The sequence below is a fragment of the Dipodomys ordii genome, unplaced genomic scaffold (assembly GCF_000151885.1).
Source record: "Dipodomys ordii isolate 6190 unplaced genomic scaffold, Dord_2.0 Scaffold38, whole genome shotgun sequence".
Lineage (NCBI taxonomy): Eukaryota > Metazoa > Chordata > Mammalia > Rodentia > Heteromyidae > Dipodomys > Dipodomys ordii.
The window spans coordinates 1367071-1388892 of NW_012267254.1; the positions used below are offsets into that span (position 1 = coordinate 1367071).

General features: G+C 41.9%; 1 protein-coding gene across 1 annotated transcript; it reads right to left on the minus strand.

Moving 5' to 3' along the window:
* Positions 1-432: 432 nt before the first annotated feature.
* Positions 433-8410, minus strand: Znf449 (zinc finger protein 449). Its single transcript, XM_013018106.1, has 5 exons — positions 8329-8410; positions 7114-7563; positions 5124-5328; positions 2011-2124; positions 433-1603 (listed from the first exon to the last, which is right to left on the minus strand). The coding sequence occupies exons 2-5, from the start codon at positions 7465-7467 to the stop codon at positions 720-722; spliced, it is 1557 nt and encodes a 518-aa protein (XP_012873560.1). The 5' UTR covers positions 7468-7563; positions 8329-8410; the 3' UTR covers positions 433-719.
* Between the last annotated feature and the right edge of the window lie 13412 nt (positions 8411-21822).

Sequence of the window (21822 nt, forward strand, 5' to 3'; positions counted from 1 at the left end):
TGCATCAATCTAAATTAATTTCAATCCTACTGGTACAATTTCAACTCTCAAGTGATTTCTGCCAGCCCTAGAGCTTAATTACAAACTTACTACTCCGCTCTAATCACCATACCAGACTGCCAAATTCAGGTGAGCAAATTTTGCAAAAGTCTCAAGTCAAAGTTAAAAATCTTAACTTTTTTAAACATAAAAACTTTAATGGCAATGACCCAGTTCTTATCTTACCAGGCAAATTCATCTTCTTACTACTGACACATTTTTATTGTTTGACAAAATTCATTGCCTCCTGTTGCCAACTGGGGGCACATCTAAAGCTTTGTGGTCACATAATCACCTTTAATAATATTATAGCAGAATGTGTATGGTACTGCTATAACAGATATGTTAGATAGACATAATTATTGATTATATTGACCCTACCCCTACAAAGACCGTCATCATTTACATGCTTTGTGTTTATATGTATCATATGGTTGCTTTACAACACAAAACTTGCCATTGCAATAAAAAAGAAGTTGCATACACAGGATAAATCAAATGTAGGAATGTTGCAAGAATAGGTAGATACTCTAGAAGTCATATACCTTGGAAGACAGGTTTTGAAAAATACCCCCTAAGAAAGTGTTCTTATACGGTTCTTCCAAGACAAGCTACTATAGGCTACAATTTTTTGGGTTAGTGTTAATTTTTGTAGGACCTACTTCTTCCCTTAACAATTCTCAAAGAAGTCCTCTAAAGTGGGTCACTTGGTGCATAATTAGGCCTGCCCTCTGTCTGAAGCTTTTTGAACAATGACTACACTTATATGGCTTTTCCCCTGTATGGATTCTTAAATGAATAACAAGGCTTGGTCTCTGTCTAAAGCTTTTCCCACAGTAATTACATTTAAAAGGTCTCTCTTCAGTATGTGTTCTCTGGTGCAAAGTAAGTGCTGTCAGCCGGCTAAAACTTTTCCCACAATTATGACATCTATGAGGTTTTTCACCTGTATGAGTTTTCAGATGTCTTTTAAGACTCGATCCATGACAAAAACTTTTCCCACACTCCAGGCATTTGTATGTTTCTTCTTCAGAATGGGTTCTCTGGTGCCCAATAAGGTGTGACCGCCGAGTGAATCGCTTTTTACATACAGTACATTCATAGGGTCTCTCTCCTGTATGAAGTCGTTGGTGTCTATAAAGGTCTGAGCTACGAAGGAACCGTTTTCCACATTCAGGGCATTTGTGAGGCTCCTCTCCAGAATGAATTCTCTGGTGCCCAGTGAGTTGTGATTTCCGAGCAAAACATTTTCCACACTGAGGACACCGATGGGGTTTCTCCCCTGGATTCTTTTTCTTTTGAGGCTTAGGGTTGAGAGGTTCTTCCAAACTGGAGGTCTCAGGTGTCTCTCCTAGAGTAGGGTTTGGAGGATCTACAAGTTTTTCTAAATCTGTCTGTAAATCCTCTGGAGGTGGTTCCCATTGGTTATCTAACTGGACATAGTCCTTTTGCAAAATAGGACCCTGAAGAGCATTGCCCTCTAAAGTTACAATAAATGGATACATATTTTCAAGTTTTTTCTGTTTTGAAGCATCTTGTTCATTTTCAATGCCGAGCTCAAACCCTAAGAAACAGAAAATGCATATGACATTGCATTCTGAGAGGGGAAAAAAAAGTGAAAGAAGCCAGGCACCGGTGGCTCATACCTATAATATTAGATACTCAGGTGGCTGAGATCTGAGGATCATGGTTCAAAGCCCCAGCAGGAAAGACTGTGAGACTCATCACCAATTAACCACCAGAAAACTGGAAGTGGGGCTGTGGTTCAAAGTGGCCGAGCACTAGACTTGAGCTGAAGAGCTGAGGGACAGTGCCCAGGCCCAGAGTTCAAGCCCCACGATTGACCAAAACAACAACAACCACAAAACTACAACAAAAAAGGGAAAGAAAATGAAGAGGTATATGAAATTATTAGCAGGAATATATACTTTCCTCAACAGTATTCTAAGCTCTTTTATCCTGATTTCTTACCTATTTTGGAATCAAGTAATTGTTTCATTTCTTTGGAATCCTGTAATTCCTTCACCCATGGCTCTTCCCTATGATCCAATGGGAAGTTCACATCAAGCTTTGGTAATGGATATCCTGGTCATAAAAAAAGGCAAGCATGATAATTTGATTCATCAATTGTAACCCCTCTGTATGGTATTTTCACAATAATAAAAAAAAGACTTTTCCAGAGTTTAGGCTGATTTTCAGGATATATCACCTCTTTTTTGTTGTTGTTACCAGTCCTGGGGTTTGAACTTAGGGCCTGGGCACTGTACCTAAGCTTCTTTTGTACGAGGCTAGCATTCTACCATTTGAGCCACTTTTTGGCCTATTTCTGTTTATGTAGTACTGAGGAATCAAACCCAGGGCTTCATGTGTGTTAGGCAAGCAATCTACCACTAAACCACATTCCCAGCCCTTACATGGCCTCTTAATATCTACTTCCTCCTTGATTACTGTTACATCATTGCAGTCATTTACAAAAGACTTTTTAGAAACAGATTAAGAACAGAACAAAAACAGAAAGAAGGCAGGTGCCAGTGGCTCAGGCCTGTAATCCTAGTAATTCAGGAGGCTGACATCTGAGGATCATGGTTCAAAGCCAGTCCAGGTGAGAAAGTCTGTGAGATTCATATCTAATTAACTACCAAAAAAAGAAGTGGAGTTGTGGCACAAATGGAAGAGTAAACAATGTCCAGAGACAGTATACTTTAGCCCTGAGTTCAAGCCCCAGTACCCAGTATCAAAATAAAAAAACAAAAGGAATGAACATTCTAATGAATGGAAAGTCAATGAATTGTGTGCTGAAACAGTATTAATTTAAGTTCTACCATTAGTAACAGGCATTTACATATCAATCCATTAATTTTTTTGGGGGGGTCCAGTCGTGGGGCCTGAACTCTGGTCCTGGGCGCTATCCCTCAGCTCTTCAGCTCAAGGCTAGCGCTCTACCACTTGAGCCACAACGCCACTTCAGCTTTTTTCTTATGTGGTGCTGAGGAATTGAACCCAGGGCCTCAGGCATGCAAGGCAAGTGCTCTACCACTGAGCCACCTTCCAAATCCATTAATTTTTGAAGTATGTAATGGCCTATAAAATGAAAGTGGATGCAAGATCAGAACATTATAATATTATATGGTTCTGATTTAACCAATCGAGTTAAATGTGGACTTGAGTTTTCTCTTTCTCACCATTTCTTTAAAATATACTAGCAATCCAGTAGTACCCAAAAACTACATGGTCAAATCTAACATCCCCTTGAGGCAGCAAATCTTACCCTCTCACCATACACTATATTCTCTATGTCAGTGAATAATATTGCCACGTGTCCAGGTCACTGGACAGAGAGCTAGATGTCACATTCACCTGTTCTTACCCATCAGCTAACAGCCAGGCAGCCACACGGGCTAAATAAAATAGGGATCATCCCTTTGATCTCATTTTCATCAACACTGCTCCCCTTGTTCCTGTCCACCCCCCACAGAGCAGCACAAGTTCTTTTCTCTGGTCCCGGAGCTTTTGCACATGATGGTCCTCCTGCCCAGAGTCCTCTCCCATCTTTACTTGCATCCCTCAAACTGCTAGCCCTGCAGTCCATCCTGTGAATGTTTATCCACACCTCCCTCTTTCCACATAAAGCTGTTGAGATGGCCCTGCAATGCACTCCCCAGCATCCCACACCCTCCAATGCACCTCCCCCTTCACGCACAGACAAGCTCTCCTATGAACATAGCTGAACTGCCCAGAGCCTGAGAATCCCAATGCTTTTCGGCCTTGAGTCCTACCAAATCCCAAAATCTAGCACAGAGCCTGGTTCTTCCCAGGGGATCATGATGTCAGATGACTTAATAATTGTTAAGATGAAAAGCTGGCAAATTACTTAGGGGAAAAAGTCTTGGGTATGTAAAAAAATTGTTAAGATAAAAAAGGCATGTAGTTGCTAAACTCTGTGGTACTATGGAGATATCAGACATTTTTCCTTTGTAACTTTGGCTATACTTGATTGCTTTCCATTTTCTTGATCTCTTTTGTTGTGTCAGTATTACACAGTTGGCCCATGTGCCACAATGTTTAAGCTGTCTGTGACCACACTTGGATCAACTGCAGGGGAAGGGAGCATGGACAACAATGTATGAGAACCCGAAAGGGAAGGAAAATGCAGGAGTTCATTGGCTACGATTTCTCATTGCCTTTCTCCACTGGATTTGTGCCTTCTGCAACTCACAATGTCAAGTCATATGGGCAGTAAGCCTCAAATGTGTGTGTGTGTGTGTGTGTGTGTGTGTATTCTGGTACTGGACCTTGAACTTAGAGCCTGGATGCTATCCCTTAGCTTTGTTACTCATGCCTGGCACTCTACCACTTGAGCCACAGCTCCAGTTCCACCTTTTTGGTGATTAATTAGAAATAAGAATTTCATGGACTTTCCTGCCCAGGCTGGCTTTGAACAGTCCTCAGATCTCAGCCTCCTGAGTAGCTAGAATACAGGCATGAGCCACCAGCAGCTGGTTAATTCTGAAACTTTTGCTTGTGAAGGGCTTACCTAGTAAGTGTGTAACCTCTGCACCCCTGGGTTATGCTGATGTAGAGGACCTGTTTACCACACTTAAGAGACCTCTTCTAGGCTGTATTTATTTCCTTTACACTCTGTGACTGCACCCCCTCAAGGATCTGAAGAGAACCTATTACTTGGGTATTCAATCTGAATGAGGTACTTATGCTAAAAGTAACTTTGGTCTCTGTGAACCACATTACAGATCCTATAGCTCAAAAGATGGACAAACGATTCCTCACCTGGAGGATCTTATCTCCAACCATAGGTTTTCCCAAATACTAATCTTGCTTTTTTTATTTTTTAAAGAAAAGCCCCTTGAGAAAGGCCAATAGTTTATCTACTTCTGAGCACCAATCTACCCAAAGACCATTGTTCTTTGCTAGTGTTTCCAGAGAGATTTCCTACTCCTTCTCCCCCTTCTCCAATACTTTAAGAGGTCCATTTTGATTGGAGAATTAATACTCTTTTCTTCCCAATACAAACCCCTAGAGCTCTTGAACTCTCCAAGAGAGAAACAGAAAATAAATCCTTGTCTTACCAGGATCCAGAAAGGGCTGGCATTGACCAGCAGCACCATAGTCCATCTCCTGTGGCCCTGGCTGTGGGATCCAGGCCTCTGCTACCGGGGGGTCCTGGACAGTTCCCATTACCTGGAGTGCAGGTGACTCCAGGTGCATATTTGGTGGCATGGGTACTGTCCCCACCGGTGCCAATTCTTCCAAAAGCATGTCATGCATGTTGACCTGGAGGAAAGGCCAGAACTCATCATTCCACAATCTAGACCCACAAAATTAGCAAAGCTAATTTTTTCTCACTCCAAATAAGCTGCTAACCCAGGAGGAGTACAATGAGCCACACATGTCAGTTTTCCAGAGGTCATAGGAAACAATATATAAGAAGAAACTAGTGGGGGGTGAGGGAGGGGAGATGGGAAGGGATGGGAAGGGGAAACAAAGGAGGAGGTAACAATGCTTGATAAGAAATGTACTCATTACCTTGCCCATGTAATTGTAACCCCTCTGTACGGTATTTTCACAATAAAAAAAAAGAAACTAGTAAAGTCAATTGTAATAGCATGTCATACTTATTCCAACATATCCAAACGAGCAGAATTTTAACATGTGATCCATACAAAGATCTATTCTACTAGAGAGGCATTCTACCTGCTTTCTCTTTTAAAGTCTTCCGTAGGAGGTGTATATGCTAAACTCACAGATTTCAAGGTACACTGAACATACTTCATGAACTCAAGAGCCAGGACAGGATGTATCTGTCAGTCAAAGATAAAATCTTCTATCCTCAACAAAATCAAGAGGACAGAAAAAGGAAGGGGAAATGACTACTTATACTACCCTTCAGAGTCTACCTGCCCAGACTGCCACTTTCCATTACTACAACAGTTCTTGCTGTATTCCTCTGGGACCCAGCACCCACTGAAGCAGCTGAAAGCACCTGCTGTCTCCTCTGGGGACACTACCCTTTATTCATCTGCGGCTTAGCTAAAGAGAGGCATTATGAAGTTGCTCTGTACAGAGGGCCAAGCCACCTACCACACAGTATGTTTTGGATACATGCGTGGATGTTGCTCTGGGAATTTAATAGGGAGCATCATTTATAAAGCAGAGTTGTGGCAGAATCGTTCCCTATCAAATGTGGAATTTCCCTTTAAACATTCATGTGGGTCAAAAAAATAAAAAACCTAACCACACAACATATCTTACAGATCAATTGCAACTCAAATATTTTTTGCACATTTTAGGATCACTTGTATTTCCTAGGTGTGTACTTCTATACAAATCAAAGAAAGATGATACTCCTTACTGTCCCCTTTAACCAAGACTTGTTTGCCACTTTGAGAAATCATGTGACAAGTAGCAACATTTCTCATAGCACTTGACCTGTAGCAAGAATTCCTGACTAACCCCATGCAATTCTAAGCAGCAGGGATGCTGTGTGAATGCAAGGATTTCCTAGCGCTATTCTGTGAGGTGAATCTGCAATATGTATATGCAGAAATGCATATTAGCTTACAACTGACTTCATTCCCTTTCCTTTTATCCTTTCTAGACTACACAACTAAGGGTGGAAAAGCTTCTGAAGGAAAAAAAAAGCCCAAGTATAAATGTTTGCAAACGTGTGGGTCACATTTACCTTATCACTTCATCTACTTCTTGATTAAAACAACTATTTAACAAAGTAAAACCATTATAAACATTCAGAATGCATAGACACAGGCTGTGGCTTGAATTGGCCTTCAGGCCAATATTTAAATGAGTTTTACTATCCATGAATTTCCTTTAATGACAATACAGAGGACATTACAATGTATGTCTTATAGAGAGGGAATGGAGTGAGATACGGTTGACAGCCACTGACCCAGATAATGATTCCAGCAGAAGAGAAAAATGAATGGGCTGTGGAGAAGTCTTGAGGCTGTAGAATGGCATGGACATAAAAAGACTTGTCTAAACCCAACTGCCTCAGTGGTTCTTTTGGCCTAAGGATGAAGACCCCAAACTCTTTCTCACCTGCTGCTCTGGTATCTCAAGTTCTCTCTGTAAATCTTCTATCAGGGACACGACTCTTTCTCTGTTTTCTGGGCAGTGTTCCCTCACCCAGGTCTCTATCTCCGTGGGCAGAATAGTTAGGAATTGCTCCAACACTAGCAGCTCCAGGATTTGTTCCTTAGAACGCATCTTTGGCTTCAGCCATTGACAGCAAAGCTCCCAGAGTTTGTTGAAAGCTTCATGAGGTCCAGCTGCTTCTGTGTACTGGAACTGCCTGAAACGTTGGCGGAACACTTCACAGTCTGTGTCATACTCTTGCAGCACAGAGCCCTGATTCAAGGAGGCCTGGATGGCACAACCTAGGGCCACAGCCATTGCCCTTTCTAGAAGTTTACGATTGATCTGAGGCCTGAGGTCTCTGGTTCCTGGTTTATGTTTTTTTACTTAATAATTCAGGGGAGCCACCTAAAGCTGAAGACAAGAAAATATGAAAAATGAGAAACCGCAGTGGTCAGAAGAGGGCATATTCATGTTTTCCCCCAAAGACCGAAATGAACAATTGAAACTCTTCATTGTGGTTTAAGAATCAGATAAAAGCTGTAGACTCACTTTCCAGTAAAATACACACACACACACACACACACACACACACACACACACACACACACATTCCTCATATATTTTAGATATTTGCAAGATGTCAGAGTTCATCAACATACTCTTGAAGCTGTGCTTGTCCATATGATAGTCAATGGTCTCATGTGATACTTTAATTTTAAAAATTTAGTTTCTCAGTCATACTACTCAAATATAAAGTGCTCAGTAAACAATATGACAAAAAGTTCCAATGGGCACCTCTCTTCTAATCTTCCATGGACCCAAGTGTAAGAACTATGCCATTAATAAGCCTCCAGGTATTTTTAGATTTGCTTGCCTTAAACACATTCTGAGTCTATTCCATGTGTCTTGTGTTTCTGAATATATGAAGGCTTTAAAAGTAAATATAAGAGGAACAACACAACACTTTTGAGGTCTCCTCAGGTCATATGACTTGCACCTGTATTTGATATACCTTTCCTTTCCAGGAAAGATTCTTGAAGGGATTGCTGAAAAAAAAAATACTCATGACTTTCTTCCTACTTAGTCATCAAAAATTGAAGTTGTATCCTCATAACCCTTTTACCGTGACAGTAAACTTAACTCTAGTGGCAGATGGATCTAGGCACAATAACCTACTTGTTGTGGTACCTTGATGCCCAATCCATCTGTCAGCAAGGTGTGCATAATCATAACATGGAGTTCATATCCTGTGCAGAACCAATTGCATAGAAAGTGAATAGCAGCTTGACTGGCACCAGGAAAGGACTCAATTAAAGTTTATTGCTGGTAACGACTCCTTCCTAGGAAGCTTCTACTTTCCTGAGCCTAGACATCCAACCATTGCTGGAGGGAATCCAGGAACAGCGGTTTTTGGCTGCAGACCCACCCGTTAATCGGCTCCAGCTTCACAGCTGGCCAGCCCTCCCCATAACTGACCCAAAACCTTCCATCACGTCTACCAGGGAAGTGACCCTTCGGGTTTCCTTCCATGGGCCCTGCCCAGTTAAAAGTTCATTTCATTGTGGGATTAGTGGTTTTCCCTTAAACCTCCCTGGAGTAAACCCACCCTCACAGGGCCTACTAGTAAAACGGTAAGAAAAGAGGGCATTAGGGAAAACGCAAGCCTGACATGCCCCGAAAAGTCTAAAAGCTCGTTTTAAAATCTGATGCCAGTTTCACGGGTGTGGTCTCCAATAGCAACTAGGCGACAAGGTCCATCTGCCCAGAGGGGTACTCCTAGCCTGGGAAGACTCCCAGGAAGGCCTGGCCGGGTCGCAGGGAGCGGCGACGGGGTCTCTGATCGGATAGGGGCCCGCCGCCCTTCCTTGCTCTCTGCGCCTAGCGCCCAGAGCACATCTGGAATCTGCCAGCTCCACAGGCCCAGGCTGGCGAAGGGAGCCCCGTTACCCGCTCCTGCGCCCCAGGGACGGCCACGCCCTCTGGCCGCTCCGGGACTCACCGCCTCGGCGCCCACAGCTCTCCCCAGCTCACCGGCAACTGCTCAAAGCGCAAGCGCAGAACTGTGCTGTGGACTACATCTCCCAGCAGGCCTCACGCCACCCCGCCGCTTTCAGGGCCCAAAAGGATGCTGACATGGGAGGGGCTAGGGCTCTCCCAGGCTTCCACCTAGCTTCAGCTGCTTTGGAAGTGGTCCCATTTCCGGTTTAATAGCTTTTTGGTCTCCCGGGATTGGGAGGAACGAGCCCGGTATCGTGAGCCAAGTAAGAGCTTCTTCCCAACACCCTTAGAGTAACCAGAGCCTTAAAATCCGCTATGATTCACTGATTCTCAAACCTGTATTCCGCGGGATGGAGGTAATTTCTTGGAAGAGATTTATTTATAATAATTCAAACTTCTGGGCATCAAAATTTGTCCAACACCCTGGAGATTCCGAGTCTCATCTCGCCTGCGGATCACGGTGTTCTTGAATTTGCTTCCCAGTTTCTTTCTGGAAGCCCCTAAAATCCAGCCTAAAGACTCCGCCCATTCCTGTCCACAACCTACTGCCCACAGAGGTCACTGGGGGTCTTCAGGACCGCCCTCTGAATCTGTCTCTTGTCTTAAAATAAGTCCCTCGCTAGTCCCGCCTCTGAAAGCAAATTTTGCCTTCTGATTGGTCAACGACAAGATGAGGCTCGACAAGATCCAAAGGCGGCTAGATACAATGATGTGCTTTGACAAATGTAGTCCTGAGATTGATCCCATACTGTCACTTAAAATTTGGGCCTTCGTGTGTGGAGTCAGGGTTTATTTAGTTCTGTGTAGGTCCAGAATGGAGAAGAGAGCACTATCTGTTCTTGTGCCTTCCACGAGGCTCCGGTGGAAGCGCTATGACTGGGCGAGGTGGTGGGCAGCACTGGGTACTGACCCCTCCGCCCGGGCCGAAGTGTCTTCCGCGGCATTTTGGTGTCCCAGCAAAGCCACGTCTCTCAGCGGCCCCAGTCACTTGAGATGGGAGTCACAGCCGGTTTGAGCCCATGCGGACTGGGAGCCTGACCCACAGCCAGTGGCAGAGGCTGCATTGGGTCCGGTAGCTATTGCCACAGACGCTACTACCGTTTTATCATAGTAAGATTACAGATTTTCTTTTCTTGAAATTAAAATATATTAGCTAATCAGGAGCTAAGATGTGAAGATCATGGTTTGAAACCAGCCTAGGCAAGATAGTCCATGAAACTCTCATCGCGAATAAATTACCCCCCAAAAAACCTGAAGTGGAACTGTGGCTCTAGTGATAGAGTGCTAGCCTTGAGCAAAACACTCAGGAACAGTGCCCAGGCCCTGAGTTCAAGCCTCAGGACTGGCACATACACAAAAAAACTAAGGCGTATTAATTGCACAAAATATGGGGCTCCATTATGACATCTTCATAATGGGTATTATGTACTTCAGTCATGTGCACTCCTCTATTACCTTTACTACCTACCTTCCTCTTCCACTTGAAGTCCTCCACCCTTTTATTTCCATGTTGCCCTTCTTCCCTGTGTCCCACATCTGAGAGAAAACACATAATACTTGTCTTTGTGAAACTGACTTATTTCATTTTAAATGCTTTTGATTCCATTCACTTTCCTTCAAACCACACCATTTCATTCTTCTTTATAGTTGATTAAACTCCATTGTGCATATATACCACGTTTTCTTTTTAGAATTCTGTTATCACTAATAACACACATTTATTGTACAAAGTGAGTGTTTTCATTGTTATATTTCTGTACTTGTAAATAATGTGTTTTAATTATACTTGCCCCCTCAATTTCTTTGTTATCCCCTCTTAAATCACCTTAAAACTTCTTGCAAAGATTTAAAAATGTTTTTCATATGTGCAGAAAATGTACTTTACTTATATTTCCCTGGCTTTTCCCTCATTCTACCTCAAACTAGTTCCCCTCCCTGAAAATGGCCTCATTTTTTTATGTTCATGTACTTTCTCCCTTTCTTTTTAGATCTTAATCCCACAGATGAGAGAAGACATGGTATTATCTTCCAGAGTCTGGCTTATTTGGCTTAAATTGATGGCCTCCAGTTCCATCCGTTTTCCTGCAAACCATATAACTACTTTCTTCTTTATAGTTGATTTATTTGTGTATATGATATTTTCCATGCATTCATCTGTTGATGGGTGTTAAGAAAATGGAAGAGAAGAGAAGGAAACAGGCAAGATTCAATGTTCCACAAGCGAAGACTGTTTATTGAGATAGAGCAGCAAGGGACACAGCATTCCCATGGGCTTGGAGACTGTGTATCAGAGCTGGGCTCAGGAATGGGGTTTTATGAGGTCTGATTAAGGAGGCAGAGGTTAATGAAAAAGCCATTAGGTCAAGGGAGGGGGGGTGGGATTCAGTTGGGCCCACAATGGAATGTTTACAGACAGACTTAGATAGATCGTCCTGCTGGAGTCAGGCAGTCTGCACTTATCTTTGGTGGGTTGCCTGGTATCTGTATGCACCTGGGAAAACAGGGTGGGAATCAATCCTTCATAGTTCATCTTTGGATACATAGAAAGGATGGGCAGAGAGGGGAGCAACATGGAGTTACAAGAATAAGGCAGTTTCCCATCATTTGAAGCCCCGAAGGAGTATAAAAAGTTGAGGGATGTCATGGTCTTTTCTGTCTACTTCCTGCTGACATGGGGGCATTGAGGAGTCATTGGGGCTGGAGTCTTCAGGGTCCATGTTTGTGTTGGACAGGGCATAATGGTGTAAACTAACCCTCTGTTGCCTGCAGTAATACGTTGGCCTTGATGTGCTCCCAGGTAGTGTCCTCAGTGAGGACTGTTAGCCTGTTATAAACTTGAAAAAGGTGAGATCAGGCAAAAAGCTGACAAGGTGGCAGGACTAGTTGAGATGAATGACAGAGTAAAACATACCCTAGGCACATGTCAGAAAAGTTCCACTTGGAGCATAATCCCAGTTGTGGCCTATTACAGGGAAGGAGGGATTTTTATATAACTGGATTATAGATGTCTGGACTATATAGTATGAATGAGAAATAGAAATAGCAGGTAACAAAAGCAAGAATGCTAAGTACCTGAACAGTTACATGGTAGATAGGTATGGATATTAGATAGGCATGCTTATGAAATATTTTCTCTTGATCTCCCAGATCTGGTCAATTTTGAAAGGACAAGCACCAAGTGACTAGGATCTGATACCATCCCCTCTTAGCTGAGCAGTTTTCCCAACTGTCTGGTCGTGTGTGGTCCCTGTTCACCAGGACTGTCCAGGTTTGTGCTGGGATGACTTGTTCCAATCTGGAGGTTCTCAGCGAGAGAGTGGGGGGGGGGCAAGAGACAGATTGAGCTGCTCCAAGATAAAGAAAGTTGGCCAGGCGCCGGTGGCTCATGCCTGTAAATCTAGCTACTCAGAAGGCTGAGATCTGAGGATTGTTGTTCAAAGCCGGCCCAGGCATGAAAGTCTGTGAGACTCTTATCTCCGATTAACCACCAGAAAACCAGAAGTGGCCCTGTGGCTCAAATGGTAGAGCGCTGGCCTTAAGCTGAAGAGCTCAGAGACAACACCCAGGCCCAGAGATCAAGGCCTATGACAGACAAAAAACAAAAATTTAAAAAAGGATAAAGAAAGTTGCCTTTGGGCTGGGAGGCTTTCTGCAGAGAAAGACTTTGTGAGCAAGGCACATGAGGGGGAGGAGGGGTGGCTCAGAAGTGGAGGTCAGAGAAGAACTTGGTGGGCAGAACAGGACGAGTTGGGGGGGGGTTCTCTGGATCAAAGGTAGAGAAGAACTTGGGTTTAGGGGACCTTGGACCTCTCACCATTTGGTTGGAGAACTGTTTGTATCAGTAAGAGTAAAATTGAAGGTTCTGAATTCAGGTCAGTGGTGGCCATGGTTTAGTGAGGCCAAATTTTGGCTGACAAACAAGTCAGTTTTCTTTGACTGTAAATAAGTCAGCCTGCTGAGTATGTAGGATTCCAGGCATGAGCCAGGCATCCAACTTATTTGTTCCTTCAGTGTTTAAGTTTTGAGTTCTATATATTCTGGATATTCATTCCATTTAGATGAACAGCTGGCAAAGATTTTTCTTTTAAGTCATATTAAGATTTTCTCTTAAGTTCAATCTGTTCTTTCCACTGCTGAGCAGAAGATGTTTAGATTTGATAGAAAGCCATTTGTCAATTCTTGCTTTTATTTCCTGGCTATGGAGTTCTATTTAAAAAGTTATTTCCTATGCCTGAATCTTAAAATTGTTTCCCTATATTTTCCTCTAATAGTTTCAGAGTTTCAGGTCTTAGATTAATGTCTTTGATCCATTTTGAGTTCATATTTATTCAGGATGTTAAGGATCCAGTTTTAGTCTTCTACATTTTCTTTATCCAGTCATTTATTAGCCATTCATAATTTCTTCCCAAGTGTGGTGGCACAGGCCTGTCGTCCAAGCACTTGGAAGGCAGAGGCAAAAGGTTAGAGTTCTAGCCCACCCGGGCTACACAGTGAGAACCTATCTCAAAAGAAACAAAATTGATTGCCTTGATTGAAGTTTACACCTAACACTGGTCAGTGACTTTTAGTAGATTTTTGGGACATTCATCTTCCATATTGCTCCTTGCCCTGGATGCAAAGTGAATAATGTATTGCTTCTTGTTTCCACAGGGAGGCAGTATCTCTGCAATAGCAGTGCTATTCCGGCCTTAGAGAAATGGTGGATTTCCAGTCCTGCTATCTAGTAACTAGGGGACAAGTCACTCTTCTAGTAAAGTGGAAGGTGTGAGAGCTGTTTCAGGGTTCTTCTGCGACCTCAAGGACAGCACTGTGTGTCTGTGTGTATGTTGATCATTCTTGCTGGCACATAGGTAGTATGTAAACTGCCAGCTGCTGTTGGCAGGGTCAGTAGTCTAGGCTCTTCTGCCTAGCTGGATCTCAGTTAATCATGAACTAGGGAAAACAGTTTTCACTGAGACTTTGAAGTTATTGCCCCCCAGTGCACCTGAGTTAACTTTATCTGAGAGTGAGGAAGAGGAGCCCTGGAAAGAGCAGGAGAATGAATGGAAGAGGGGTGTGAGTCCATAAGAAGAAGTTGCAAGGAGGGGGAAAGTGCATGCTGGTGTAGACCTTCTTACTACACTCTCCACACACAACCACATATGAACAGTTCCATTTGCAGATGTGATATGGAAGAACCCTAGGGATAGATTGTGGTTCTGCTGAGATTTGTCCTGAGTTCCATAATGAGCAGTATGTATCTAGCAGTAGCAACCCATCTTGCTCAGGATTGCATTAGGCATGTAAATTGGCTAAAATCTGGGAAGTGATTGAGAAGCTGTGACTCTTCATTTTGGTGATTCCAATTAGTTTTCTGTGGACTCTTATTTAAAGCTTGTCCACTTACACTGATCAAGGAAAAATTTAGTAGACTGCCTATGTTTTTCTCTTCAAAGGACATCATGATCAGCTAAGGCAGTGCAGTCAGTCTCTGAAAGTAAGATATTATTGCTGCTTCACCTTGTGTTTGCTATTAAGTGTCTTCTCTTTCCCATGCCAGTCTGGGATCTAGTTACCCCAATGAATGTATGTAAACAGGTCCACAGCAATAGTTCCCACTGGAATTTTTGACATTTCTGATTCTTGATGGGGGGGTCTTCTCACATATTTAAGTCTCAGAGTCATTAATAGTGTGTTCTTTGGAATCTCTACATTCTATTCTCCATAAGCCTTTGTACACAATATACCAAGGAAGTTGAGGCATTTCATCTCTGTTTAGGGTTCTAATCAACATCCAAACTGTTAGAGCTCTTTCTACCCCTTGAAATATATCCATAAATCCAGAATCCAGTACCAGTACATTCAATCTGATAGATCTTCATGTTTTTTTCCCAATCATCCTATACCCTTAGCCTCTATTCCCCCACGTACTCTCAACCTTTGCACACGTGGGTAAAAAATCAGGCAAATCTCATTGCATCTTAACTTTTGGTGAGTGCTGAGACTTCAAACTAGTTTACTTCCAAACACAAAAAAGGATGTTTGGGAACTAGGGCCAGAGAAGAATCAAAAGTATCTTGTAACACAACAACCCCCACAGAAGATCATTAAAGTCTCTTCAAAGATAACTTCAAAGTATGTGAAAGTCTCAGCAAAATACCAGGGTTTACTACCCCCAGCTTTATCAGGATCTTCCCACATGTTCCCATGCCAGAGTTTCATAATCCTGATTCTTCCCTATCAATGGCTTTAAGTTCAAAAAAGATGCCACAGTAAGGATGATGGCCTGGCTTGTTTTTCAACAATCTTAGCCCTGGGGCTACAGGAGATAAGAATTTCCTTCAGTGCTATGGAAGTTTCCTGCTCATTTTTGTTGAGCTTGATTGGGAAACTTGAATCCTTAAGTTCATCATATTTTTTCCCATTTTTCTCTAGCCAAGCTGGGATCAATTAGTCAACCTTATTATAATCCTCAGTTTTACTATAATGTTCTAAGTTATCAAATGCATGGTTACTCCAAACCTTGATTTGTAGAGGTATTTGATTATAGAGATGTAATGATGATTATTGTTTGCCTATGTTTACAATCATAGACTATTAATGTCCTGTTTACCTCGCCTTTAAGTTTAATCAAAGGTGAGGGAGGCATGGCTCAGTTGGTAGACCACTAGCCAATAAGCAAAAGTGCCAGGTACCAAGTTTGATTCCTAGTCTCAGTCCTGAAAAGAAAAGAAGTAAGTATAATCAGGGCCTTCAAGTATAATCATATAAGAAAAAAGAATTCAGAAGACCAATCCTTAAGATTCTATTCCTGTACAACCACTGATTTTTTAAATTATGCAATTTTAGGGCAATTTTTTGGCACTACTATGGTTTGAACTCAGAGCCTTGTGCTTGTTAGGCAAGTACTCTATCAGTGAGACATGCTTCCAACCTTGTTTTTCTTAGGTAGTTTTGAAGATAGGGTCTCATTTCCTTCCCACACAAGAGCCTGGACAGTGATCCACCTATCCTAGGCTTCAAGTCTTGCCAGGATGACTGTCATGGGCTACAACGTCCAGCTTCCCTCCATTGAAATGGAGTATCCTGGGCTTTTCTGTTTGAGCTGACCTGGAAACTTGATTCTCCCAATCTCAAGCTCACATATAGTTTAGGATGACACACTACTATAACCAGTTATAAGCTGAGAAGTAATATTGTAAGCTTTTCTGCAGGGAGCTTGTGTCAAGGTCCAATCCTTCCAGTCCTAGCTTCCCAAATTGCTAGGATTATAGGCATGAGCTACTGGCACCCAATGTTTCAAGGTAATTTTCATTTAATTTTAATGAATATTTTCTGGTATTGAGACTAGAATCCAGGGCCTTACATGTGCTAGTCATGTGTTCTACCATTGAGTTATATCCCCAGCCCTCAAGGAAATATTTTAAAGTATAATATGTGCAAATACATACAGTGAAAGCTATAAAAATTTTAATGAGTCCACTTTTAAAACACATTTTTTGAAGAACCACTAGGGTAAAATTTCACGTCCTTATATTTTCAGACAGTCTCAACAAAGGAAGTTTTGCTTATGTTGACACAGTAGTTTTAATTTAATTAAACTAGAAGTGGGAGGACTTCTGAATTACCTCTCACATTATTTTTTTTTGTCAGTCGTGGGGCTTGAACTCTGGGCCTGGGCGCTGTCCCTCAGTTCTTCAGCTCAAGGCTAGCGCTCTAGTACTTGAGCCACAGTGCCACTTCCGGTTTTCTAGTGTTTTTTTAAATTGGAGATAAGAGTTTCATGGACTTTCCTGCCTGGGTTGGCTTTGAACTGCCATCCTCAGATCTCAGCCTCCTGAGTAGATAGGATTACAGGCGTGAGCAACCGGGCCCAGCCCTCTCACATTATTTTTGCCATAGAAGTGTATTCCTAAAAGTTTGTCCTGTTTTTAGAATGGATCTCTCATTAGTGTCAATGATTGGCGAATTGTTTTCTGAAAAATTTCTTAACATCTACTAGTAAAGGGGAAACTGTGTAGAACTACTCTTGATGACAAACACCTATAACAATCAGAGTTCTCCAGAGAAATAGGACCAAGAGGATGTACATGTACATGTAAATGTGTATATGTGTGTACATATAAACATACATGGATATGTTTGTATATACATACACATATATTCATACATATATAAATTTTTTTGGGTCTGGTTGTGGGGCCTAAACTCTGGGCCTGGGCGCTGTCCCTCAGCTCTTCAGCTCAAGGCTAGCGCTCTACCACTTGAACCACAGCACCACTTCCGGCTTTTATCTTTTTGCTTATGTGGTGCTGAGGAATCGAACCCAGGGCCTCAGGCATGCAAGGCAAGCGCTCTACCACTGAGCCACCTTCCCAGCCCCTATAAATATTTTTATGTTTGTGTATGTGGGACAGTGTCCAGGTCCTGAGTGTAGGCCCCAGGACTCACACACACACAAGGAAGAATGGAAGATAGACAGACAGATAATAAGCAAATGTTTCTCAGTGTCAGATGTTAACATTATGGGAATCTAGACCTCTTGTTTTTACTCTAATAATAGTTACTCAAAATTGTTATACTCAGAGCCAGGTCACAATGACATGCCTATGGTCAGGAGGCTGAGATCTGAGTATTGTGCAAAAATAATTAAACCAAAAAGGGATAGAGATGTGACTCAGGTGGCAGATCACCTATCTCATTGGCACCAGGCCCCTCAATACTGCCAATAAAAATTAAATTTTCTAGACAGGAGCAGCTCTAGATAGGAGCCAGGGGCTCACACCTGTAGTACTAGCTACTCAGAAGGCTAAGATTTGAGAATCATGGTTCAAAGTCAGCTTGGGGCGGAAGGTCTGTGACACGCGTATCCCCATTTAACCACTTAAAAACAGAAGTAGAGCTGTGGCTCAAGTGATAGAGCACTAGCCTTGAGCACAAAAACTCAGGGACAGCCCCAGTTGGCACAAAAAAAGACTTCATTAAATGACAGCATTAAGAATATGAAAGGCTGGGGGCACGTGTTAAGCGGCAGAATACCTGCCTGACAAGTGCTAGGTTCTCTTTTCAAACTTTAGTATCACCAAAAAATAAGGATAAAAAGGGTAAAGAAAATGAACAGTGAAGGTACAGATGAGGAAGAAATTATTCTTAACTGACAATGGCCAAAAGACAAAACTCAAGTAGAAAAAAATGGTCTTTTTTTTTTTTTGTCAGTCATGGGGCTTGAATTCTGGGCCTGGGCACTGTCCCTCAGCTCTTCAGCTCAAGGCTAGTGCTCTACTACTTGAGCCACAGTGCCACTTCCGGTTTCCTGGTAGTCAATTGGAGACAAGAGTCTTATGGACTTTTCTGCCCAGGCTGGCTTTGAATGGTGATCCTGAAATCTCAGCGCCCTGAGTAGTTAGAATTACAGGCGTGAGCCACCAGTGCCCAGCACAATTTAGCTACTTTGAAGATTTTTCTTGGCCTTAAATTTTTTAATTTAATATTCATTTGGTCTTTGCAAGGATTTCTTCTTTTAAATTTTTCACCATAAGTAGTGATAAAAGGGTTTCACTTCAGCATATCAATTTGTAAGTACAGTGTATCTTGATCAGTGTCATTCCTTCCATCATTCTCCTTCATCTCTCCCATCCTTACCAGTCTACCTAGTTCCATTTTCACAGTTGTAAATTGAATGCTATATCTGTTTGCCTTTCACTCTCCATTTATCTGCTCACCCTCCTTTTGACCTCATCCCCCACAGAAGTTCTAGCTTCCTGGTAGTGATTTTGTTAAACTAGCATAGATTTCTTAGTATTCATCTTACTTGAGATTCATTCAGCTTCCTGAATCTGTAGATTTATCTTTTACCAAATATATTTCGCTGACTTCCCTTTTAGCCTCTCTCTCTTCTCCTCTGGGATTCTAATGGGATGATTATTGGATGTTTTATTATCATCTTCCAGGTCCTTATTTAGTTTATTTTCTTTATCTTTCAGCTTTGTGTAAATTTGATTGATAGGTCCTTAAGTTTCTTTATAACTTTTGTTAAGTTTCTGAGATTTTCTGGTTTTGTGTTCAAGAGAATTTACAATTCTTTTTATGAAGAATAGTTGCTTTAAAATCTTTGTCATATAATTTTGATACTGATTTGAGTCAGTTGATTATCTTTTCTCATGACAGATGGGACTTTCCTGATTCTTTATATGAGAGATTTTTTTTTCTATCAGACATTTGGGATATATATTATTTACAGTTTTTATTTTAGCAAACTGTCAACAATTCCAATTTGGTTTGTAAGTTCTGATCTAGTTTTCTGGCATGTGATTTTAATGACCATCTAATACTCAGATGTAATGTGGTGCTCTACTCTTATGCTTGGTTTATCACGTATTAGCTGTTGTTGATGCTTGAACAGGCGAAAAACACTTCCCCTGGCTACGTTGTTGCTCTAGGTAGGAGAAAGGATTCTGATGACTTCTGTAAGAGGAATGTTTGCAATGTTCAGAGCTTCTAGAAGCTGAAGTGCCCTTATCAGACGGCGGGGGGACCATTTCCCAAGCCTGCTGTTTGTAACCTGACTCATTGCACTGTATTTTACAGTAACAAGATGTCTCTGGTTTAGGAAGCTGTCTGAGGCTGAAAGGTGATGGAGAGAGCCCCTGGAATAGCCACTTGGTTGTCGCAAGATCTCTGTTGCCCATGCTACTAGTTTCAAAGTTCATGGGGATGGGTAGTGTGGTGTAATAATGCACAGGATGTCAGGAATTGAGATGTTGTCCTCATTGTGATCTCCGTTGCCTTCAGCACTACCTGCTCCCTGCCTTGCTATCATTTCTCCTGAGGGAATGATGGGAGATGGAGATATGACAGGACCTCCAGATGATTTGAGAATTCCTATTATCATCCCCACCGTAGGCGCCTTTCTCCTTCCTGAGCATTTCTCTTACAGAACTCTTTCTGCCACTTGCAGAGGTGTATCTCCCTCTCACCCACAGATCTGTCTCCATGTGTCTTCTCCACCACCCACTTGATGTACCTCCTGTCTTTTTCTCCATCCATATCTAGCACATTCTCAACATCCACATTTCCTCACTTTAACCCATAATTCTTTTTTCCCCTAGGTCTCAGACTGAGACTTGAACTCAGGATGTGCAGCCACTCTTGCTCCTTGGCTAGTGCGCTACCAACTGAGCCATACATCCACCTTCCTAGCTTATAATTCTTCTTGGTGTTCTTTCTTGATACTTCTCAAACTGAAGGAGATCTTGTGTTCTTTTAGGTACCTGTGGGCTTGGAGATGTGACCTTGCCCATCACTCAGGAGAAATGGGTATCAGATCCTATCAAGAAGGACTCCCCATAAGGACAGATAGATAGATGAGTGGACTATGGATTCAGTGGTAAGGCTTTCTTTTCAAAGGATGAAGAATGGTATTTCTAGCTAGGACCCTGTTCCTTACATACTAACCTCCCAATAATAAGCTCTGGTTTTAGCTATTAGATCTCTACATGAGGCATCCTTTGATATACATCCCTATAACTCGAATTAGTTGAGTATGGGCCAAACAGCACAATGCTTTCAGACTTCTAGAGCCAGTTGCCAGACATTAAGGAAAGGAGGTTGAACCTAGAGGGCTTCATAAGGCAGAAGAGTTAGAGTCAGATGAAAATTCCTCTACTAACCTACCCACATACACAGTTCTGGGGCATGCCTGCTCTAAGGCTTTGATTCCTTGCAAGTTACTTGTTCTGAATTCTCACAACCTTTCTATTCTTTGATATCATTTGTCCCTTCCTCAGAGACCAAAAGTTCAGGGACACTGGTACCAAAAATTTTAGCTTACCAGGGATCAAAGACCCTAAGATTAAAGAAAGAAGAGACTACTATGTACTGAAAGACTGTGGTCTCTTATAATTTTGGAATGTTTGAACCCAGGAATGTGTCCAAAATAGAGAACTATGTTAATAAAGACACCTTGATTTGGTAAAGTATTATGTGGAAATTAGGAGATATAACATAGTGGGAGAAGTAACAGAGATTAAAAATAATGTCCATTAGGCCTAGCATGATGACTTATACTTGTAATCCCAGCACTGGGGAGACTGAAGCTGGTGGATTTTGTTTTTCAGACCAACCTTTGCTACACAGTAAAAAGCTGTCTCCAAAAAAAAATGATGTTTATAAGATATGATCAAGACCTAATTGTTGAATTGTAATGGAAGATATATAGGCAAACTTCTTTGTATGTAGAAAATCATGACAAAAAGTTAGAGAAAACAACACAAAAATTATGTATGATATGATAGATACCCTATGTGGAAGCACATTTGGAAAGAAGAGCAATACTTCCATTTGTTTTTATATACTAAATACATGCAAGTTACAACTGCAAAAACATTAACACTAATTCTGAATTTGTTTCCTTTTGTTAAGATTATGTCTACCACATTCTCTTCTCCTTTCCTTCCTTCCTTCCTTCCTTCCTTCCTTCCTTCCTTCCTTCCTTCCTTCCTTCCTTCCTTCCTTCCTTCCTTCCTTCCCTTTCTTTCTTTCTTTCTTTCTTTCGTTCTTTCTTTCATTCTTTCTTTCTTTTTTTGGGGGGGGTACCAGTACTGGGGCTTTAATTCAGTTCCTAGGTACTCTCCCTTAGCTTTTTCGCTCAAGGTTAGTGTTCTACCATTTGTGCTACTTCTGACATTTTTGGTG

What these genes read in the sequence shown, in the direction of transcription:
- Znf449 (XM_013018106.1), bottom strand. Translation starts at nt 7,467, where the DNA reads ATGGCTGTGGCCCTAGGTTGTGCCATCCAGGCCTCCTTGAATCAGGGC. An exon ending in CCAGCCCTTTCTGGATCCTG is followed by an intron (nt 2,125 to 5,123) that starts GTAAGACAAGGA and finishes TTTTATGACCAG; the next exon opens with GATATCCATTACCAAAGCTT. An exon ending in ATTACTTGATTCCAAAATAG is followed by an intron (nt 1,604 to 2,010) that starts GTAAGAAATCAG and finishes TCTGTTTCTTAG; the next exon opens with GGTTTGAGCTCGGCATTGAA.